This window comes from Bos mutus, chromosome 8, assembly GCF_027580195.1.
Source record: "Bos mutus isolate GX-2022 chromosome 8, NWIPB_WYAK_1.1, whole genome shotgun sequence".
Taxonomy (NCBI): domain Eukaryota; kingdom Metazoa; phylum Chordata; class Mammalia; order Artiodactyla; family Bovidae; genus Bos; species Bos mutus.
In genome coordinates, this window is record NC_091624.1 from 65697230 (window position 1) to 65716350 (window position 19121).

General features: G+C 35.6%; 1 protein-coding gene across 5 annotated transcripts in view; it reads right to left on the reverse strand.

Moving 5' to 3' along the window:
- Positions 1–457: 457 nt before the first annotated feature.
- The window catches only part of SMC5 (structural maintenance of chromosomes 5), a 117934-nt gene continuing 99270 nt past the window's right edge, over positions 458–19121 (reverse strand). For 3 of the 5 annotated variants that reach the window (XM_070375773.1, XM_005897473.3, XM_070375776.1), the window contains 11 exons: positions 18029–18198; positions 15575–15698; positions 15174–15296; positions 8759–8884; positions 6802–6846; positions 6253–6348; positions 5732–5836; positions 5420–5539; positions 4076–4255; positions 3901–3996; positions 458–2846 (listed from right to left, as the gene is read on the reverse strand). In XM_070375773.1, coding sequence (XP_070231874.1) covers positions 2703–2846; positions 3901–3996; positions 4076–4255; positions 5420–5539; positions 5732–5836; positions 6253–6348; positions 6802–6846; positions 8759–8884; positions 15174–15296; positions 15575–15698; positions 18029–18198 — 1329 coding nt within the window. In that variant the 3' untranslated portion in view covers positions 458–2702. The remainder of the gene's footprint in view (positions 2847–3900; positions 3997–4075; positions 4256–5419; positions 5540–5731; positions 5837–6252; positions 6349–6801; positions 6847–8758; positions 8885–15173; positions 15297–15574; positions 15699–18028; positions 18199–19121) is intronic. The other 2 variants (XM_070375775.1, XM_070375774.1) reach the window with 1 other exon arrangement.

The window sequence follows — 19121 nt, forward strand, 5'->3', positions numbered from 1 at the left end:
TGAAAACACTGTCAGCAAACCACAGGGTGACTCTCTGGATCATGGCAGAGATGCCTCCTTGTCTCCACTATTCACCCTCTCCCTCTTGAGTAACACAGTGGCTGAAATTTAACTAAGTACACAGCCATATAGGTAAAGATACCATATTCAAGGCTCTCTTGCAGGCCATCTAAGGTTTCAACCTAAAAATATTTATACTTACCTTGTAACTGGTTTCTTTAGATGATTTAAATGCTTTTTTCTGGTGTTTATGGCTTTATTTAGACTAAGATCGCCTTGCAGCAAGACAAGGGACTAAATTTTCTATCTTTTTGAACATAGATATACTGCCAAACAGTATTCTGTAAATGGTAGGCATTCAATAGACTTTTTAGCAAATCTGAAAACCAAAATGACTCTTACAAAGATTCAAAGTATATAGAAAAACAGTGCTCATTTAAAAAGACATACACTAAAAGAACATGAAAATATGCATTTATTACTAACAAAGTAGCATTTCCCACAAAGAGTTTGTTTCCAGTTACACCTGCAGATACATAGTAGCAGGACAAAATTACACTCTTTTTTTTTCGGTGGTGCTGCACAGCTTGCAGGATCTTAGTTCCCCGACCAGGGACTGAACCTGGGCCCTTGGCAGTGAAAGCGCGAAGTCCTAACCACTGGACCACCAGGAATTCCCCCAAATTACATTGTTTTAGATACTAAAGATTCATACTCCAAAGAAAATAAACACATTTCCAAAAGACAATTACAAAGCAGCAAATCTTTTAATGCTAAAAACCTTAGGCAAATCAGTTAAGATTTTGTCATTACAAATAATTGCTTGTCACCTTTTAGGGTTTTAAATATTTTATTCATCAAATAAGACTATTATATGAAGTTTTTACAATTTGTAATTAAATCAACTTTTTCAGAAAATATGTGACATTTCAGGTGGCTGAGCTATTGTGCAGGACTTACTATTTTATTAATGTTAAAATACATAATTTATTTGCAGCTCAACTTTCAGTGTAAAACCAAGTATTTGTCCACCAGAGATACAAATGCTTATAAACAAGGTTTGGAATAATTATTGGCATATGCAAACTGAAATAATCTTCAAACTTTTTTCACACTGATGATCAGTTTTTAGAAATAAGATGACTGGCACTTAAACAATAAATGAACTACACCAAGCACATGTTAGTAAAAGTACTTTGATGGAAACAAAGTATTTAACAACAAAACATTTGGTAAAACATTCATTTACTAACATGTTCCCAACATTTTCAATGTTTACATGAGTTGTTTGCACTAGTAAACATGTTATTTCAAACTATTTTCATAGTACATGCATTAGACTTAGTTTAAGAGGGGAAGGTTCTTTTAAAATTTTTATAAAGAAAAAAATAGCTTTTTAAAGAGAAAATGTCCAAATAAGAGGATGAAGACTTTTATTTTTTGACTTAACAAGATTTCAGTAGCTATTTAAGAACATACAAAACCCAAACTGAATGCAATTCTTCAATTTAGTCAAGCTACCAAGTCAAAAAAATAATTGTAATTACCTCTACAGATCCAATCCACTGTTTAAAGATATGTCCTTGATCCAGTTCTTTATTTTTACAAGATTTTAAAGAATAGAATGTTTTCGCACTGTTAATTAGTATAACTCAGAGATAAACAAATGATTTTCTAATCTGATTCTTCCATGCTGCAAGAACAGTTTAGATTTTCTAAGATACTGGGGTAGGATCAACACTGTAAATTAAAAGGACCTACACAAGCTTAAGGCCTAAAAATATTATGGTTTTAAACAAATCAATGCTTTTGCTCACTCTACATAACACTGAGAAATTTCAAATATAAACTGTAGGAAACCAGTATAAGAAATGTTAAGAAAAATTTTACTAAAAATAATTATAAAAATGCTTTAGAAATTTAAGATGTAAAAATTGACTAAATTAAAAAAAGAAAACAAAAACGATTAAGCCCGAAAAGACCCACCCACATTTTATAGGGTTATTCTTTAAAAATTCTTGCCACTTTATTCTCTGTCAATCTTTTGGTTGCATTTTGCATCATCTAGTGGCCATCTTGTGGCATTTCAAAGAAGTCCTGCTCCCAGTACTTTCCCCTCCTTTGAGATACCAATACAACTACAGTATCAAGTTTCATGAAACTTTTTTTAAAAGGTTCCTAAAATCCCATTTCCTAGTGGAGATAAGGTAATCTTTTTAATCGGAAGAAATGAATAGATTTGTCATAAATTATTACTATACATTAGACATTTCCATATCAAATTTTAAAAATTAAATATAACACTGGGAGAAACTCAGACTTAAGCTGTAGAGTCATCTTTAGACTCTAAGAGTAGTTAAAATTACTTTGCAAGTAAAGCTCAGGGTTCCCATGTCAACGAAACTTCTTGCAACCAATAATCCCTTCCACTGTAGTTCTGATTTGAGGAGCCAATACTGTAAAAGTGGGGACCCAGTCACTTATGGTCAGAGTGCTAAGGACACAAGATTTAAATTTTACTACCAGATGATGTTCCACAGAAAGAAGTTATTATGGTCTCTCTTCATCAACCTATTTATATCTAATAGCAGGTTTCAAAAATAACTGATCCTTTAGTCTTAATGAATCTAACTTTTATTCAGTTGAGCCACACTTACATATAGGATTTAACAGAAAAGTCTCAAAGTTCTTGCCCTTCACTTTCATTGAGAAGGCTGAGTGAATGTAATACGGCGCCGCCGCCTTTGGAAAGCCTTTAAATTCCATCTGTTTGGTTCCAGCATATGAGGACCATTGTAGACAAACAATACTGTCATCTTTTCAGAATAAGGAAGATTTTGAAGGAGCTGTGAAGTGTTAAAACAAACTGTCATAGAATGCTATATATTAAGCACAACTTTCTGAACTTGCACGTGTGGAGTCAAATACATTTTATTTGTAAAATTAATGAAACTCTTAATGAAGTTCTCAACTCAACATACACTGTGCCAGATAGCGATTTTTACTTGAATTACCACATCTGAAACCTGGCCTAAGGACTCGTCAACATATCTTGGGAGCCCTCTATATTCACAGGCCAATGGGATCACACTGCTTCCTAGGTTGACCCTGGAAAAGTATATCCTCCTTTCTAGGATAATTTCTAGGATAACTTTCCTAGGATAATTTCACTCTTTTATCCACAAAACACCTTTCAAGCAACTTCTATAGTCAGGTACTGTAATAGATTGGTAGCCTGAAAAGTCTATTAACAGGGTGGTTGGATTTACAGGCCAACAACAATAGGGTATTAACAGATCTAGCTACTCCACAGAGTATCTGCTAGAAGAAGAGATTATACTCTATTTGATAAAAACTGAATTTCAGATAGGATCTCCAATGAAATTTCTTTAAAAAAATCTGATTACATTAATAAAAACATCTTTGATTGCTATACAGCAGTTTCATAACTGACCCATAGCACAAGAGGTAACAAAAGAAAATTTCCCATTGTAATGGTTCTGTAAAGGTAAGTCTGTTTTTTATGTGAATAGAAGATTTTGAGGATACCTTGGATTTCCTCTGGGCCAGGACAGAGCAAAATAGGCCTTTCTGAGGAAATGAGGAGGACCAGTGCTTTCTGTCATTTTTCAATGCTAAGAGAGGAAGTTCCCTAGAGGAAGAATAAATGCCAAAAAAGCAGAGGAACTCTCAGCTCTAGAACATAATGCTATGCCTGCTACTTCCTTCCTCTAGTGATAAGCTTTCTGATTAAGTATGTTATTGGAACTTGTCCCCCTTTACTATAATCTATTTTGGGACTGTTCTGCTCATATTTACACATACTGGGCCAAAATCTACATGTTTTAGCCATAAGGGACTTCCAAGTACGTGAATATTTTTAGATTACTTATTACCTACCTTTGGTGTAATAAAAAAGTACTGAGATGTGTTTTCTTTACAAGCAGTATTTACAACCATTTCAAACACTCTTCGTTCATTGATTGGGTCCATTCCCTAAAAAAAGACAATAATAATGATTAGATTTAAATCTATTACAAGATAGAGTGAAACCCAATAAAAGAATAAGCAATACCTGATTGATTTCATCAACTACTCGGAACGGACATCTATTAAGCTCCTGAAGTGCCATCAAGTATAACATAGTAGAAACACTTCTTTCACCTCCACTTTGATGATGAGGAGTTAATTCATGCAGTTCAGTACTACTGCGAAATTTAACTCTAATTCGAATTCCATATTTATCATAATCTTCCTACAAAACATTTAAAAAGTTGATGAAAGGTGAAGAGTTTTCTCTGGCAATTTTATACTGTTTTTTGAAAATAAATTTAAGTTCTTTACTCTTGTAATTGACTTATTCATGATATCAATTTTATCTAAATAGATCTTTGGAGACCTCTAGAGCTTGTAGAGAGCAAGTGGTTCTAATATTGTTTCAGTTTATTTATAGTCAATAAAAAGTACCTGCTTTATAGAATGGTTCTGAAGATTAAAGAAGGTAAACCTAGAAATGCTTGGCACAGTTTCTGGCACAAAGGAAATATATTATAAATTACATGTTATTACAATACATTTCTTCCTTCTAGCAAGCCCAGACTATGTAGATGACAATTCTCTTGGCAGGTCTAATATCTTACTAAAACTTACAGTTACATGATGTTTGCAACCTTGTGTTTCATAATAAACAGATATAGGAGTAATGGGACAAAATTCCTAAGGAGAAATAAAGGCACTACCTTGCCTTACATTTCTTCCTCCTTAAAAGAAATGCTTTATTAGGGAAAAATTTCAACATTTACAAAATTAGAACTCCCAAATGAGCTCAATCAACTAGTCTCAACTGTGATCCATACATGACCAATCTTGCTTCATCTATAGCTCCACCCACTCATTTTGAAGGACATCCTAGTTCATCTCTTCATATATTTCTTAATGGAAATCTTATTTTACCCACAACTGCAATGCATGAAACGTATATAGTTCAAGAAATCAGTACCAAAATTTTTAAGTATTTTTGTTCTTGTAAACTCAAATTCTTGATCAAAAGGAAATCACTGATACTATTCTATATTTCAGTTATGTTTGCCAATTTGTGTATGACTCTTCAAACTTGAGGAGTGATTTCAAAGAGCAATGCACTTGTTCATCACAACTGAATAACCATTATTACTTAGGCTGGATATGAAAAGAGTCTGTAAGGTATTAGTTGTTAATCTCAGATGTCACCAAGAAGAACATCTTCAAAACAACAAGTGACCCTGATGGAATCCTATATATGGTCTCTTCTTTCCTTTGGACATTTTTTTTTTAATAAGAAAATTTTTCAGATATAACTTTAGAGTATATAAACAATTTACATATACTTTTAGCATATAATTAAAATTCTTGTCATGAAACATATCAAATGCAATTTTACCTCATTTTCTGTATGGAGGTCAACTTCACCAGCACACTGCATAGAACTAAAAAAATAGCTAAATTTTTCGTTAATTTTTTCTACCAGCTCTTTTAAAGGATTAAGCCACCTTTCTTTCACCTGTAAGTAAAAGCAATATAAAAATACAATGTAAAAGAAGTGTTATTACACTGATACAAAACTTTACATAGAAAAAATCAATATCAATCTAGTCCTGAGAACATATATTTTTTTCTTAGAAACATTATTTCATTTTGCATTATTCTACATTCCCGTATTATTAATGTACATGAGAAAAAGTTGAATAATTACCTGTGAAATGTTTTCTCTATATTTATCCAGTTCAACTTTCTTTATCTTTAGTTCCGCAGTTAATTGCTCTATTTCTTCTTCTCTTTTTGTGTATTCCTCAACAACCTGGCAGAAAAAAAAAATCTTTAAAATAATCTACCAAAGGATAAAGGTACAAAAAATTTTGCATCACATTAATTGAAAATGCCACTGTTTGTATGCAGTTAATTTATGTTCTTGTAACATACTAAAAAAATTTCATTAAAAAAAAAAAAGACATCTCAGTATTTCAGGTTAGCCCAAGTATTCTTTTTATAAAGAAAAGGCACAGAACACTGTGTTCCTTAGGAAGAATCTATTTAAAATTCTAATAGATTCAGAATCTGGCATTTAAAAGTACATTGTACTAGAGTTCTTGGTAATAATAAGCTAGACAGCAGGAACAGAGTGGGAGGCAAGTACTGGAGGGAACTGTGTGTGGGGGCGGGGGCAGGGTGTGCTGGTGGTGGCGACTGCAGTAGGCATTAGGGAAAGCAGCATACTGTAGGATTGAGTCCTGTGAAGCAAGATGCTCTTGATCTTTCCTCAGTTAATAAAGCATCAATTTCATCCAAGGTGTTTGGAAGATCTTGGAAAGCCTAAAGAATGAAAAAACTGTCCATTATTATAGGTAGTACAGTAAAAACAGTTCAATTCAAATAGTTAAAACGAAAATACTCTGTTGAGTGTCTGCTATATGTTGAACAGCATGCTAGCACAACACAGTAAGGAATCAAAGGAATTACAAACATGGCTTTTTGCTTTCAAAAAGGGGTTTATACTTTAGAAGAAAACAAAATGTATATACTTAATAACACGAGCTAACACCTTAAGGCAATGTATTGATGTTGAGTATTAAAATAAGCGGTACACATCATACAGGTTATAGAATTTAGAGAAAAGAATTATCAGTTCATGCTACAGGAACTACAAGAAATAGTAAGAGAATTCAGAGACCTAGAATTCATCTCTGGGCCTTAAAGCAAACAGCTAGGGAAAAGTAAGGCAGAGGAGAGACAGGAGCTTGGAGAAAAAGAAAGAGCACTGCATACCATGGGGGGTGAGGAGTTGTGTCCATTTGGAATGGTGGGTACTTGCTGAATTGGTAGAATGGGTCCAGAATATGTGGGGCATTGAAAGAGAGCAAGAAGTTAGAACTTTATACTGTACTTGTGAAGAACTACAAAAGCATCCTAAGAATCCAATTACTTTGACAGTAGAATTTCACCACAGTACTATCTTCTGAGACCATACCATAGTAACAAATTAGAACAGCGTGGGGGCAGGCAAGCCGTACAACGTTTTGTCGGCACAACTTGCAAAAGTTTATGTACTACAATGTACAAAATGAATCTTAAAACTCTGAAAAAGATCCTAACATGCCACAATAATCTAATATCTTAACCTGTCTTTTTTCCCTCTAACCTTCTGGAAAGCAGTTCGGCTTCTATAAGCTTTCAGATATTTATTGTTTGTTGAATCTGACTTGTCCTTTGAACTCATGTGCCACACACTTATTTCGTATCTTCATTTGATTCTAATAGACAAATTTAAGATGGTGAAACAACTCTGCAACTTACCCACCTTCCCCACCAATTTGAGCAAACCTATTTGTCCTTCGATACTTTCCATCTCAGTAATTGGCAAAATTTAGGGATTCTCTCTCTACCCTTCAATTCAAATGCATTAATAAGCCCTGCTGGTTCTGTCATCAAAAGATACCGCAAGTCTGTAAACTGCTCTGTCATTTGTGCTTCCACCCGAATCCACACCACAACAGTCTCCTGCCCGGTCCAAGGCAACACTCTCCTAAATAGTCATCCTCCATTCTTGTATCCCGACTTTATTCTCCAGATTGCAGCTGGAGTGCTCTACAAACGGCTGTCCTACCTCTTTCGATCTTCTGTTTAAAACTCTCCAGTGGACTTCATCTCAAAGTAAAGCCCAAATTCCTTCTATGGTCTATAAGGCCCTATAGGATCTGACTTCTGCCCTCCTTGGATAATAAATTTTAGCCTCACTAAGATTCTTTCTATTCTGAAACAAGCCAAATATACTTCTGCCTCAAGAGCTTTGAATAAGCTGTTTTCTCTGCTGGGAATGCTTTTCCCTCAAACCTTCACTTGCCTGATTTCTTCTGTTCATTCAGGACTCATCTAAAATAGTATCTTCTCAAAGGAGCCTTCTCTGACACTAGCCTCTTACCTTGTATTCTTCTTCTTCTTAGCAGCTCCTGCTATTCCCAACATAATTTTGCTTTTTGATTTGTTTTCCCCACCCTCCAGACTAGAATATAAATTTCAAGAGAGAAGAAAGTATGTGTTTTGTTCAATGTGTGATAGAAGATAATCAAGGCATTACCCCTACCTGTCAGATAAAGCTTCAGGTCAAGGGGCTACCTACTCAATGTAGAACTGGCAGGAAAGGGCAGTATTTTCTCATTTACTAACTGAATGATACGTCAGAATATAAAGTACACAAATGAGAAGAAGGAAAGGCTCTTTTCTTTACCAACAGATGTTAGTCATAAAGAATCCACTCCCAAAGAACCCTAAACAAACATCCTGATTTCCAGGAAAAATTTTCATTTTGTCTTTGTTCTTTGAACTATCACCTCTATGCACTGTTTCTTATATATCAATTACTAGTACTACATTTCCAGGAAAAACTATATCCCGTCTCCCAAACCTCTCCTAAAAAGGTGCTTGGAGAAAAAAGCTTTTTACTGGATGAATGTTTTGGTAGAAATAATTTTGCAAAATGATACCCGTATCTGAATAACTTTGGTACTAAGCAATAAGACTAAATGGTGTCCATTTGAGTATCATGAAGAAAAAATTCATTGAGCAAAATTACATGCATACTCAGTTTAAAAATGGTGGCAGGGGGATCTCATTTTTTATGGCAGATCATGTTTTACATGCTCCTGTACAATGCCTAACACATTTTAAGCTTAAAAATACTGTGTTAAATATGTTAACTCATAGCATTATATATTTTTATACTTACTGTCTGATATTCTTGAGGAACAGTCTGCTCTGCACCCAGGTTACATACTTGCCTGGCTCTCTTCATAAGTTCCTTGCATTTTTGCAATAATCTCTGTCTATTTTCATCCAACTCAATGAAATGTTGCTATTTTAAGAGAAAAATTTGGAAAATTTGTATGTTACTGTTAAATCAGAGAGCTCTTTTATTAATAAATATCACCACACTATATCACATATATTACTGAATTTTGATAATAGTAATAAGCAAATCATCCAAAAACCATATCTCAAATTATGACTGATTTTATTGCTAAGGTAAAGTTTGAACTTAAACTTCAAAATATATTAGGACATTAATAATATGGCATTCCTGAATCCCTAAAAGCTTTGAAATTTAAACTTAATTGCCCTTTTATGAAAGTTTAACCTATGTATAATTACACTCTAATAAAACAATATATACAATAATAGGCTTCATATCAGAAAACTCAGCAGAACCTTTAAATGATGTTTGTTTTCCAAGTGCCTTTCATGTAGTTATCATTTATTCATGGACCCATTCATTCCTTCACCAAATAATTACTGAGAACCTATTAAATATCAGTATTTTATCAGGTATTGAGCATAGAAAGGTGAATAAGATGCACAGTCATTTTCATAGACACAGTACCGATTATCCTTTGTATTTTTGGAGATTAAATAAAAAAGGAACTAAACCTATGTAATCTTATTCACATCCATCATGCAGTGTGGGTCTGGTCCTTCCTCCCTTGCTTCCTTGTCAAATTTGGAGTTCAGCCATCAGTGGTCTTCACAAAGTTTAATATACAAGTTGGCAAATTCTATTTCAATCAATTAAATAGTAAACAATGGTAGTGGCAATAATACTGTTTACTTGGTAAAGGTTCCCCCCCACCACCCCAGCAAAATACATAGATCAGATCAGATCAGTCGCTCAGTCATGTCCAACTCTTTGCGACCCCATGAATCGCAGCACGCCAGGCCTCCCTGTGCATCACCAACTCCTGGAGTTCATTCAGACTCACGTCCATCGAGTCAGTGATGCCATCCAGCCGTCTCATCCTCTGTCGTCCCCTTCTCCTCCTGCCCCCAATCCCTCCCAGCATCAGAGTCTTTTCCAATGAGTCAACTCTTCACATGAGGGGGACAAAGTACTGGACTTTCAGCTTTAGCATCATTCCTTCCAAAGAAATCCCAGGGCTGATCTCCTTCAGAAAGGACTGGTTGGATCTCCTTGCAGTCCAAGGGACTCTCAAGAGTCTTCTCCAACACCACAGTTCAAAAGCATCAATTCTTTGGCGCTCAGCCTTCTTCACAGTCCAACTCTCACATCCGTACATGACCACAGGAAAAACCATAGCCTTGACTAGACGAACCTTTGTTGGCAAAGTAATGTCTCTGCTTTTGAATATGCTATCTAGGTTGGTCATAACTTTCCTTCCAAGGAGTAAGCGTCTTTTAATTTCATGGCTGCAGTCACCATCTGTAGTGATTTTGGAGCCCAGAAAAATAAAGTCTGACACTGTTTTCACTGTTTCCCCATCTATTTCCCATAAAGTGGTAGGACCGGATGCCATGATCTTCATTTTCTGAATGTTGAGCTTTAAGCCAACTTTTTCACTCTCCTCTTTCACTCTCATCAAGAGTCTTTTTGGTTCCTCTTCACTTTCTGCCATAAGGGTGGTGTCATCTGCATATCTGAGGTTATTGATATTTCTCCCGGCAATCTTGATTTCAGCTTGTGCTTCTTCCAGTCCAGCGTTTCTCATGATATACTCTGCATATAAGTTAAATAAGCAGGGTGACAATATACAGCCTTGACGTACTCCTTTTCCTATTTGGAACCAGTCTGTTGTTCCATGTCCAGTTCTAACTGTTGCTTCCTGACCTGCATACAAATTTATCAAGAGGCAGATCAGGTGGTCAGGTATTCCCATCTCTTTCAGAATTTTCCACAGTTTATTGTGATCCACACAGTCAAAGGCTTTGGCATAGTCAATAAAGCAGAAATAGATGTTTCTCTGGAACTCTCTTGCTTTTTCCATGATCCAGCGGATGTTGGCAATTTGATCTCTGGTTCCTCTGCCTTTTCTAAAACCAGCTTGAATATCAGGAAGTTCATGGTTCACATATTGCTGAAGCCTGGCTTGGAGAATTTTGAGCATTACTTTACTAGCGTGTGAGATGAGTGCAACTGTGCGGTAGTCTGAGCATTCTTTGGCATTGCCTTTCTTAGGGATTGGAATGAAAACTGACCTTTTCCAGTCCTGTGGCCACTGCTGAGTTTTCCAAATTTGCTGGCATATTGAGTGCAGCACTTCCACACCATCATCTTTCAGGATTTGGAATAGCTCAACTGGAATTCCATCACCTCCACTAGCTTTGTTCATAGTGATGCTTTCTAAGGCCCACTGGACTTCACATTCCAGGATGTCTGGCTCCAGGTCAGTGATCACACCATTGTGATTATCTGGGTCGTGAAGCTCTTTTTTGTACAGTTCTTCTGTGTATTCTTACCATCTCTTCTTAATATCTTCTGCTTCTGTTAGGTCCATACCATTTCTGTCCTTTATCGAGCTCATCTTTGCATGAAATGTTCCTTTGGTATCTCTGATTTTCTTGAAGAGATCCCTAGTCTTTCCCATTCTGTTGTTTTCCTCTATGTCTTTGCATTGATTGCTGAAGAAGGCTTTTGTCTCTCTTCTTGCTATTCTTTGGAACTCTGCATTCAGATGCTTATATCTTTCCTTTTCTCCTTTGCTTTTCACTTCTCTTCTTTTCACAGCTATTTGTAAGGCCTCCCCAGACAGCCATTTTGCTTTTCTGCATTTCTTTTCTATGGGAATGGTCTTGATCCCTGTCTCCTGTACAGTGTCACAAACCTCATTCCATAGTTCATCAGGCTCTATCTATCACATCTAGGCCCTTAAATCTATTTCTCACTTCCACTGTATAATCATAAGGGATTTGATTTAGGTCATACCTGAATGGTCTAGTGGTTTTCCCTACTTTCTGCAATTTCAGTCTGAATTTGGCAATAAGGAGTTCATGATCTGAGCCACAGTCAGCTCCTGGTCTTGTTTTTGCTGACTGTATAGAGCGTCTCCATCTTTGGCTGCAAAGAATATAATCAGTCGGATTTCGGTGTTGACCATCTGGTGATGTCCATGTGTAGAGTCTTCTCTTGTGTTGTTGGAAGAGGGTGTTTGTTATGACCAGTGCATTTTCTTGGCAAAACTCTATTAGTCTTTGCCCTGCTCTAAACAGAAAAAAAAAGTCTTTCCTGAAGTTCAGTTTTTGTGGGAGAGTAGCAAGCAGGTAGGTAAAGAAAATTAGATGAAAGCACAACTTCTAAATTTGATCGTAGGATAAAAAATAAATTTAACAACTTCCAATTCTTATAATATGAATCTTGATGTAAATCCATATATGTTTCATGCTAGGGAGCGCACTAAGCATCTTGATGTATTATTAAACTTACTATCACAATAGCCTTGCAAGTGAGGTAGGTATTGTAATATCTGTGGCTGAAGACAAAACGCTTGGAGTGGTCAGGAAACCTGCCCAAAGTAAAAAACTAAGTAACGTGTTCATCCATCTGTCTACCTCCATATCTGGATTTATGTGCAGTCAGCTTATTAACTTGTAAAAATATTCCAGATGGTAATAACATATCTCTCGAAATGTTTAATGGGTTTGGATCCCTTTTCCGCTATTTGCCCTCCAATAATTTGAGGAAGTTATTAAACTCAATGGTGTTTAGTTATCCCTAAGTTCCTTCATGAACACAAGCCCTACTGAAATTCTGTGTCAATCTTTTTTGTGTATGAATTTGTTTTCCATGATCAGGGTAAAAGACAAACCCCAAAGTGGGGTGAGGGGAAGAAAAGAAGGAAGGAAATGATCTCCCTTTGTTTCAAATGAAGACCAGCAAGAAGAATAGATAAGAGCAAGTGTGGTAAGTGACAGAAAACGTGAGAAGAAAAAAAGAGCAAATGAAAGACAAAATGAACTACTATAGACTTACTCTTCTCTGTATCTTTCACTCATCATTCTTGACTATTTAAAATGCATAGTTGTGACTATGATCAGTCAGTAACAAGCACTTACCAAAACACAGTGCAAGAAAGAAGAGAACCCTACAAAAGGGTTGGTAAGACAATTATAAATAAAAAGCATTTACTAACTTTCAGATTAACATATAAAAAAGAGAAACAATGATATAAAATATTGCTGAGGAAATAGAAAATAAAGTCAAGAAGATTAGTATGGAAAAACCTTTCAGAGAGGGAGTTCGTGTATATGTCCAGGTAAGAAAACCTAGTGTGACAAGTAGCTAATGAGATTATTTCCCTGGACAGTATAATTAAGAACCTTTCTACTCTCCAGAGTAATCAGTTCAACTCAAAAATATTACTGTTTCTGCTGCTACTAACAATATGGATAGGAGACTCCCCTGCCAGGTTAGGGAAGGCAGCAGGTGTAGAAGTCTTTATTCTGATTATGTATGTAGAAGTATGCTAAACATCCTTCCATTTTTATTTGAAAGAGTATTTATGCACAAGTATCTTATATCCTTGTGAAAGAGTATTTATACACAAGTATCTTATATCCTTGTGGCCTGAGTATCTTTGACATACTCAGTTCAGTTCTACTATAAACAATATTGAAATTCTCTCTCATTTCCTTCTCCCAAAGCATCTAATCTGAGGTAGTATCCTTTTATTTCCTAATAGTACCTACAGGACAGTCAGCAAACATATTGTTTTACTTACACTGTCTCCCTTCTTCTGTGTTTAAGAGTGTTGTGCCTTTAGCTACTGTGTCAGCCTTCGGCCCACATAACACATGCTTGCTGTCTCCTTAGCCTGCCCAGTAGTTCTAGTTCTCCTCAGTAAGCAACTTTGTTCTGCAAGGCAGTTTCACGTGAGTTGCTAGTTCACAGGACCTGAATCACCCCAGCACCACCTGACCTTTCTGGAATCTAAAAGTCACCTCCCAGTTTCAGCTGCTCTGAAATTGGTCTGCTCAGCTTTCCACATCAAATGGGGCCTCTTTTCTTAAAAGATGAGAACCTGCTGGTGACTTAATTTTTGGATTCTTTGAGCTTTCCCTTTGTTTCTTACCACATACTTTCTAATACCATACCAGTCTTGATGCTGCTGCTGATTGGGTGTTGTAAAAACACAGAACTTGACTGATGTTTGTCCCTGGTTCTTGGGAGGAAGACTCTAAAATCCTAGGAATTTTCTGAGTGATAGGAGTGTCTGAGTTTATGCTAAGGAGTGACTCAGGATGGGGGAAGTCAATGCCAGAAAGACAAATCGAGTCTTATTATTATCCCCACCCAGTCTTTTAAACTGCAGAGAGAAGGGCTAGAGACCGAGTTTAACCATATGGCCAATGATCGAATCAGTCATGCCTAGGTAATGGAACCTGGTAAAAATTCTAAACACTGATGTGCTAGGAGAGCAACAAATTATTTCACCAGAAAAGGGCACAGAAACTGTGTGCAGGACCCTCCCCGCCCTATATGCCTCTTGACTAGGAGGGATTTGTATTGTTTATATAATAAAACTGTAATTGTTGAGAACAGCCTTTTCTTCAGTTCTGTAAGCCACTCAATTATTGAACTTGGGGGAGCCATGAGAACCCTTGAATCAGTCACCAGTTGGTCAGAAGTGCAGGTGGCATCTGAAGGGCAGTTTTATTAAGGACTAAGCCCTTAACCTAGCCTCATGCTAATCCTGGACGATGAGTCTGAGAATATACTGCAGTACACCTACATCTTTTGAGTCTGTTGTATACATTGTCCGTGGGCTTGCTGTTATGTCGTCATAGTATCCCAGTTGCTCTTCTATTTTTGGGAAAGGATTTGAAAGACTCAAAAACTGTCACTCTTATGACCTCATTTTGTTGCTTGTTCTTCTTTGGAATTTATGTTAACTTAGTACATCACCCCCTGTCCTTCCCCATTTCAATATTTATCATTAACAGTTTCAATACTTATCAGAACAGAAATCACCAGGATCACACACTAAGGCCATTCTGAGTGTTGACTGGAACTCATCTGTAGTTTAGGGGACACAAACTGCAATAAAAGCTACTAGTTGATTCTTGGCAATAGTACTAACTATAATTTGTATCGGCTAAGAAAGCAGACATGGTAAGATTTTGGTTTTCAAATGACTAAATCAGGTACTCTATTTGTTATTTAAATGGGGGAGGGTGGTAATAATAAAAAAATGTACACAAAGGGTTTCAAATTTTATGTCCTAATCAGCAAAGTGCATGAAATCTAAATTAAACAGCATACCCAAAACTGCACACTGCAAGGAATGATATATATATACACATGTACACACAGTTTTCAAACTGAAGTCCCAAAATAAAAATAAAAGCAAAAATGTTACCTCTGTGATACGTAGCTGTGCTGAGGTTGCCATATAATCTGATTCTAATTTGTTCTTCTCAGAGATCACTGTAGTATTTTGAAGAATTAAATCTACTTTTTGTATATGTAAAGCAGTACAATTCTAGGAATAAAAACCTCTATGAGTTTTATTTTACAACAATATAGTTTCTTAACATTTTCCTAATGTGATTGATACTTCTCTCCAATCTTAAACAGTTCTCCTTTGAGTCATTTGGAATAAAACAATTTAGCTTAATGAGTACTTTTAATCAATTTACTGATCTATAAAGAGAAATGTCAAACAGAGAAAGCTGAAATTACCTATAAAAACCTCTTGCTAAGATTTTACTATTGACTTCCAACAACAAAAAAATGACTAAAATGAAAATGTCTTATTACCTTTATCAGGTTTGTTAATTCAGTAACAAGTTTTGCTTTTTGAATATTTATTTCTTTGATTTTGGTACTTGCTTTCCGTTCTTCCTCTTCAAGATTGCAAGTATCCTGTTCCATCAGCTTTAAACTGTATGAAATGCATAATGATGTAGAAATCAGAGAAAACACAAGGATTGAGCCCAAATTCTCACGTTTCCTGCTGCTTTGTGGTCTATGTAGCAATGCTATTCAGATGTTAACTGATAGCTTCCTGATTAATCATTTTATGCAACCACTCAGGATCGAAAACTATTTTTTGAGATGTATCAAGTGCCCAGCATAGTCTAGGTAATGCTAGTGCTAATGGTATAGGATCTAGAGTCAGAAAGTTGGGTTTAAAATTCCTCTTTGCCACCAATGAGCAGTATAACTGAACAAGCTACTCTTCTAAGCTTTGGTTTCCTCCTCTATAAACTGTAAATAATAATAGTACTTCTGCAGGGCTTTGGTGAAGATTAAAAAAAGGCAAACTATGCAACACACTTAGTATATAGTGTCTGGTCCATAAGTGATAAGTATTGTTTATAAAAACAGTCCCTTCCCTTAAGGAGCTTAACTGTGGCAATCTAATAGGTAAAATAATAATGATGAAAAGACAGTACAATTCTAAAAGTTAATACTCTGCTTTTTAATATGGAGACACTAAGGCTGAGAAGTTTACTTAAGTTACCTAACATTACAGATACTAAGTTGTAAAATGTGTTTGACATCAAAGGCCAAGTTCTTTCCACTACAGGGAAAAATCAAAGATGGAAGCAATAAAAAAAAAGAATAAACAAGTTCAGTGGATGTTGTAGAGAGTGGACTGAATGGTGAGTGAAGAGTGTGTTGGGGCAGAGAGGGAGGAAATTAGAATGCGTGGAGTGCAAGACAATTTTGAAAAACGTGAAGGACAATCTAAAGGAAAGCAATATTTAAATTTCATACAGTAAAGGTAGGAAGCCACCACAGATATCTTGAAGGGGGCAGGAACATGAAAAGATGATAAACTTGATGACAGTATTCTGTATGCACTGAATGGAGGAGATGAGTCATGGAGAGACCACTAACCATGTCACCACTGCAGTATTCCAGAGTAACCATAGATAAGAGACAGCCAGGATGACAATGGATATGAAAGGTTATTTCACTACAAAATTCAACATTACCAGGAGAAAGTTTAGTTTCAGACAATGAGTTCAATACAGCAGTCCAACAACAGTAAAAGGTTGACTTGTGGATGACTGAAGTAAAAGTGAAGGGTTTATGTAGAAAAGAATTCTAGGCAGTTAAGACTCAGCAAATATATCCTCTTTTAAGCAACCAACGTACATACGCTACTGACTTTTAAAAGTTAACAGGCAATTTGCTTTAAAAAAAAAACACACAAAAATTTTAAAAGCATTTTAAATATTCAACTTATGTGTTTAGAAACACTATTAAATCAAGGTAAATTTATACTGTACTCAAGCTGTCATTTATTATGTCTTTAATACCTATATCTTTATTCTATAGGAAAGAAGCACAAAAGAACAATCACCAAAAAAGGTCTGCATTGTGTCCTGAAATGGGCATGGAAAAACTTTGAAATTGGAACTCACTTTCCTCTCCCCTAGACTGAACACACTATAACAGCTTTTATCTGATCTTATATATTCCAAGTTTCTACAAAACATCTAAGTTCAAAACAAAACTTACAATCAGCTCTGAGAACAACTGCCTGGGATCTCACAGTAAGCTAGCATAATGTAACAAAGTCATTCATGGGTAAAAGATGCACCTATGGTAATGTAAGAGTATATTCCTTCACTAATGATTTTAGATTCCATGTTGCAGTTAAACATTAACAAACCATACTTTGGCAAGTTTTGATGTAACATTAAAGAATACGTATGCTGACAAGTCCTCCCTTTTCCACTTGCATATATATCTGGGCCAGATTTTCTTCATATACTTCAACCAAAACATCTCGCAACCAAGTGAATGCAGAAGCACTTATGAAAAAATAACTAACTTCATCCAAAGAGATTTACAAATGTAAAAATAATGTCCCTCTTCTTGCTAAATGTATTTTGTTTGGAAAATTGTTTCTCATAAATATTTTTTATTAACATATAATGAATTTAATTTCTAATTTGGTTAATATCAATAGATATAATTCATATAAGCAAAACTTCCTCAAGGTCCTCAATAATTTTGAAGAACAGAATGGGTTCCAGGGATGAAAACAGCTGATCAAGGAACAGAAACATTCACAACACTTAAGATTCCCCCTGCTCTGTCCTGTGTTTTGGGTAGAAGGGTTTAAGTTTGAGAAACTCTACACAGCATGCTGGTGGGAACTGTGTTGTCATTACAAGGTATATATAATTAATAATATCCTTACAGTGCATCTGTATCACCCTCCCAACCCATATCCCAGAAAGGGCTGAAAGATACCTTCCTAGTTTGGAACTAATTTTTTGTTCCAGTTGTCTTTTCTTCGTTTTCCTTTCAAGAAGCTCCTTCTTCTTTTGTCTAAGTTCATTATCTTTGTGTTCCAGATGCTTGTTTGTCTCATGTAAGGCAATCAATCCTGAGTCTACTGCTTGCAATTTTCTATTAATTTCCTATGGAATACGCAACATTGTTAGTATATTTAAAACAGACTAAAGTATTATAAACTGAGTTAATATTCTTTTTAAATACTCAAATCAAAATAAACCAATCTTTAACTTCAATAGAAGACGTTAACACCATAATTCTCTGACATAAATCATACCAATGTTTTCTTAAGTCAATCTCCCAAGACAACACAAATAAAAGCAAAAAAAAAACACAAATGGACTTAATCAAACTTACAAGTTTTACACAGTAAAGGAAACCATAAACAAAAAGACAACCTATGGACTGGAAAAAAATATTTGCAAAGGATGTGACTGAGAAGGACTTAATTTCCAAAATATACTAAACAGCTCAGTAACATAAACACAAACAATCCAAACACTAAATGAGCAGAAGACTTAAATAGATATTTATCCAAAGAAGAGAAACAAATGGCCAATAGGCACATGAAAAAATGCTCCACATTCCTAATAATATTAGAGAAATGCAAATCGAAACCACAACAGAGTACCGCCTCATACCACCCAGAGTGGCCATCATTTTAAAAAGTAAACAAATAATAAATGCTGGAGAGGGTGCACAGAAAGGGGAACCCTCCTACACTGTTGGTGAGAATGTAAATTGGTTCAGCCATCATGGAAAATAGTATGGAGGTTCCTCAAAAAACTAAAAATAGTTACCATACGGTCCAGCAATCCCACTCCTGGGCATATATGCAGACAAAACTATAATTTGAAAAGAAACATGCACCCCAATGTTCACAGCAGCACTATTTACAACAGCCAAGACATGGATACAATCTATGTCCATCAACAGGTGAATGGATAAAGAACGGTACATTCAATGTACCTTTGGTGTATTCAATGAATGGTATATTCAATGAAATAATACTTAGCCATAAAAGAATGAAGTAATGCTATCTACAACA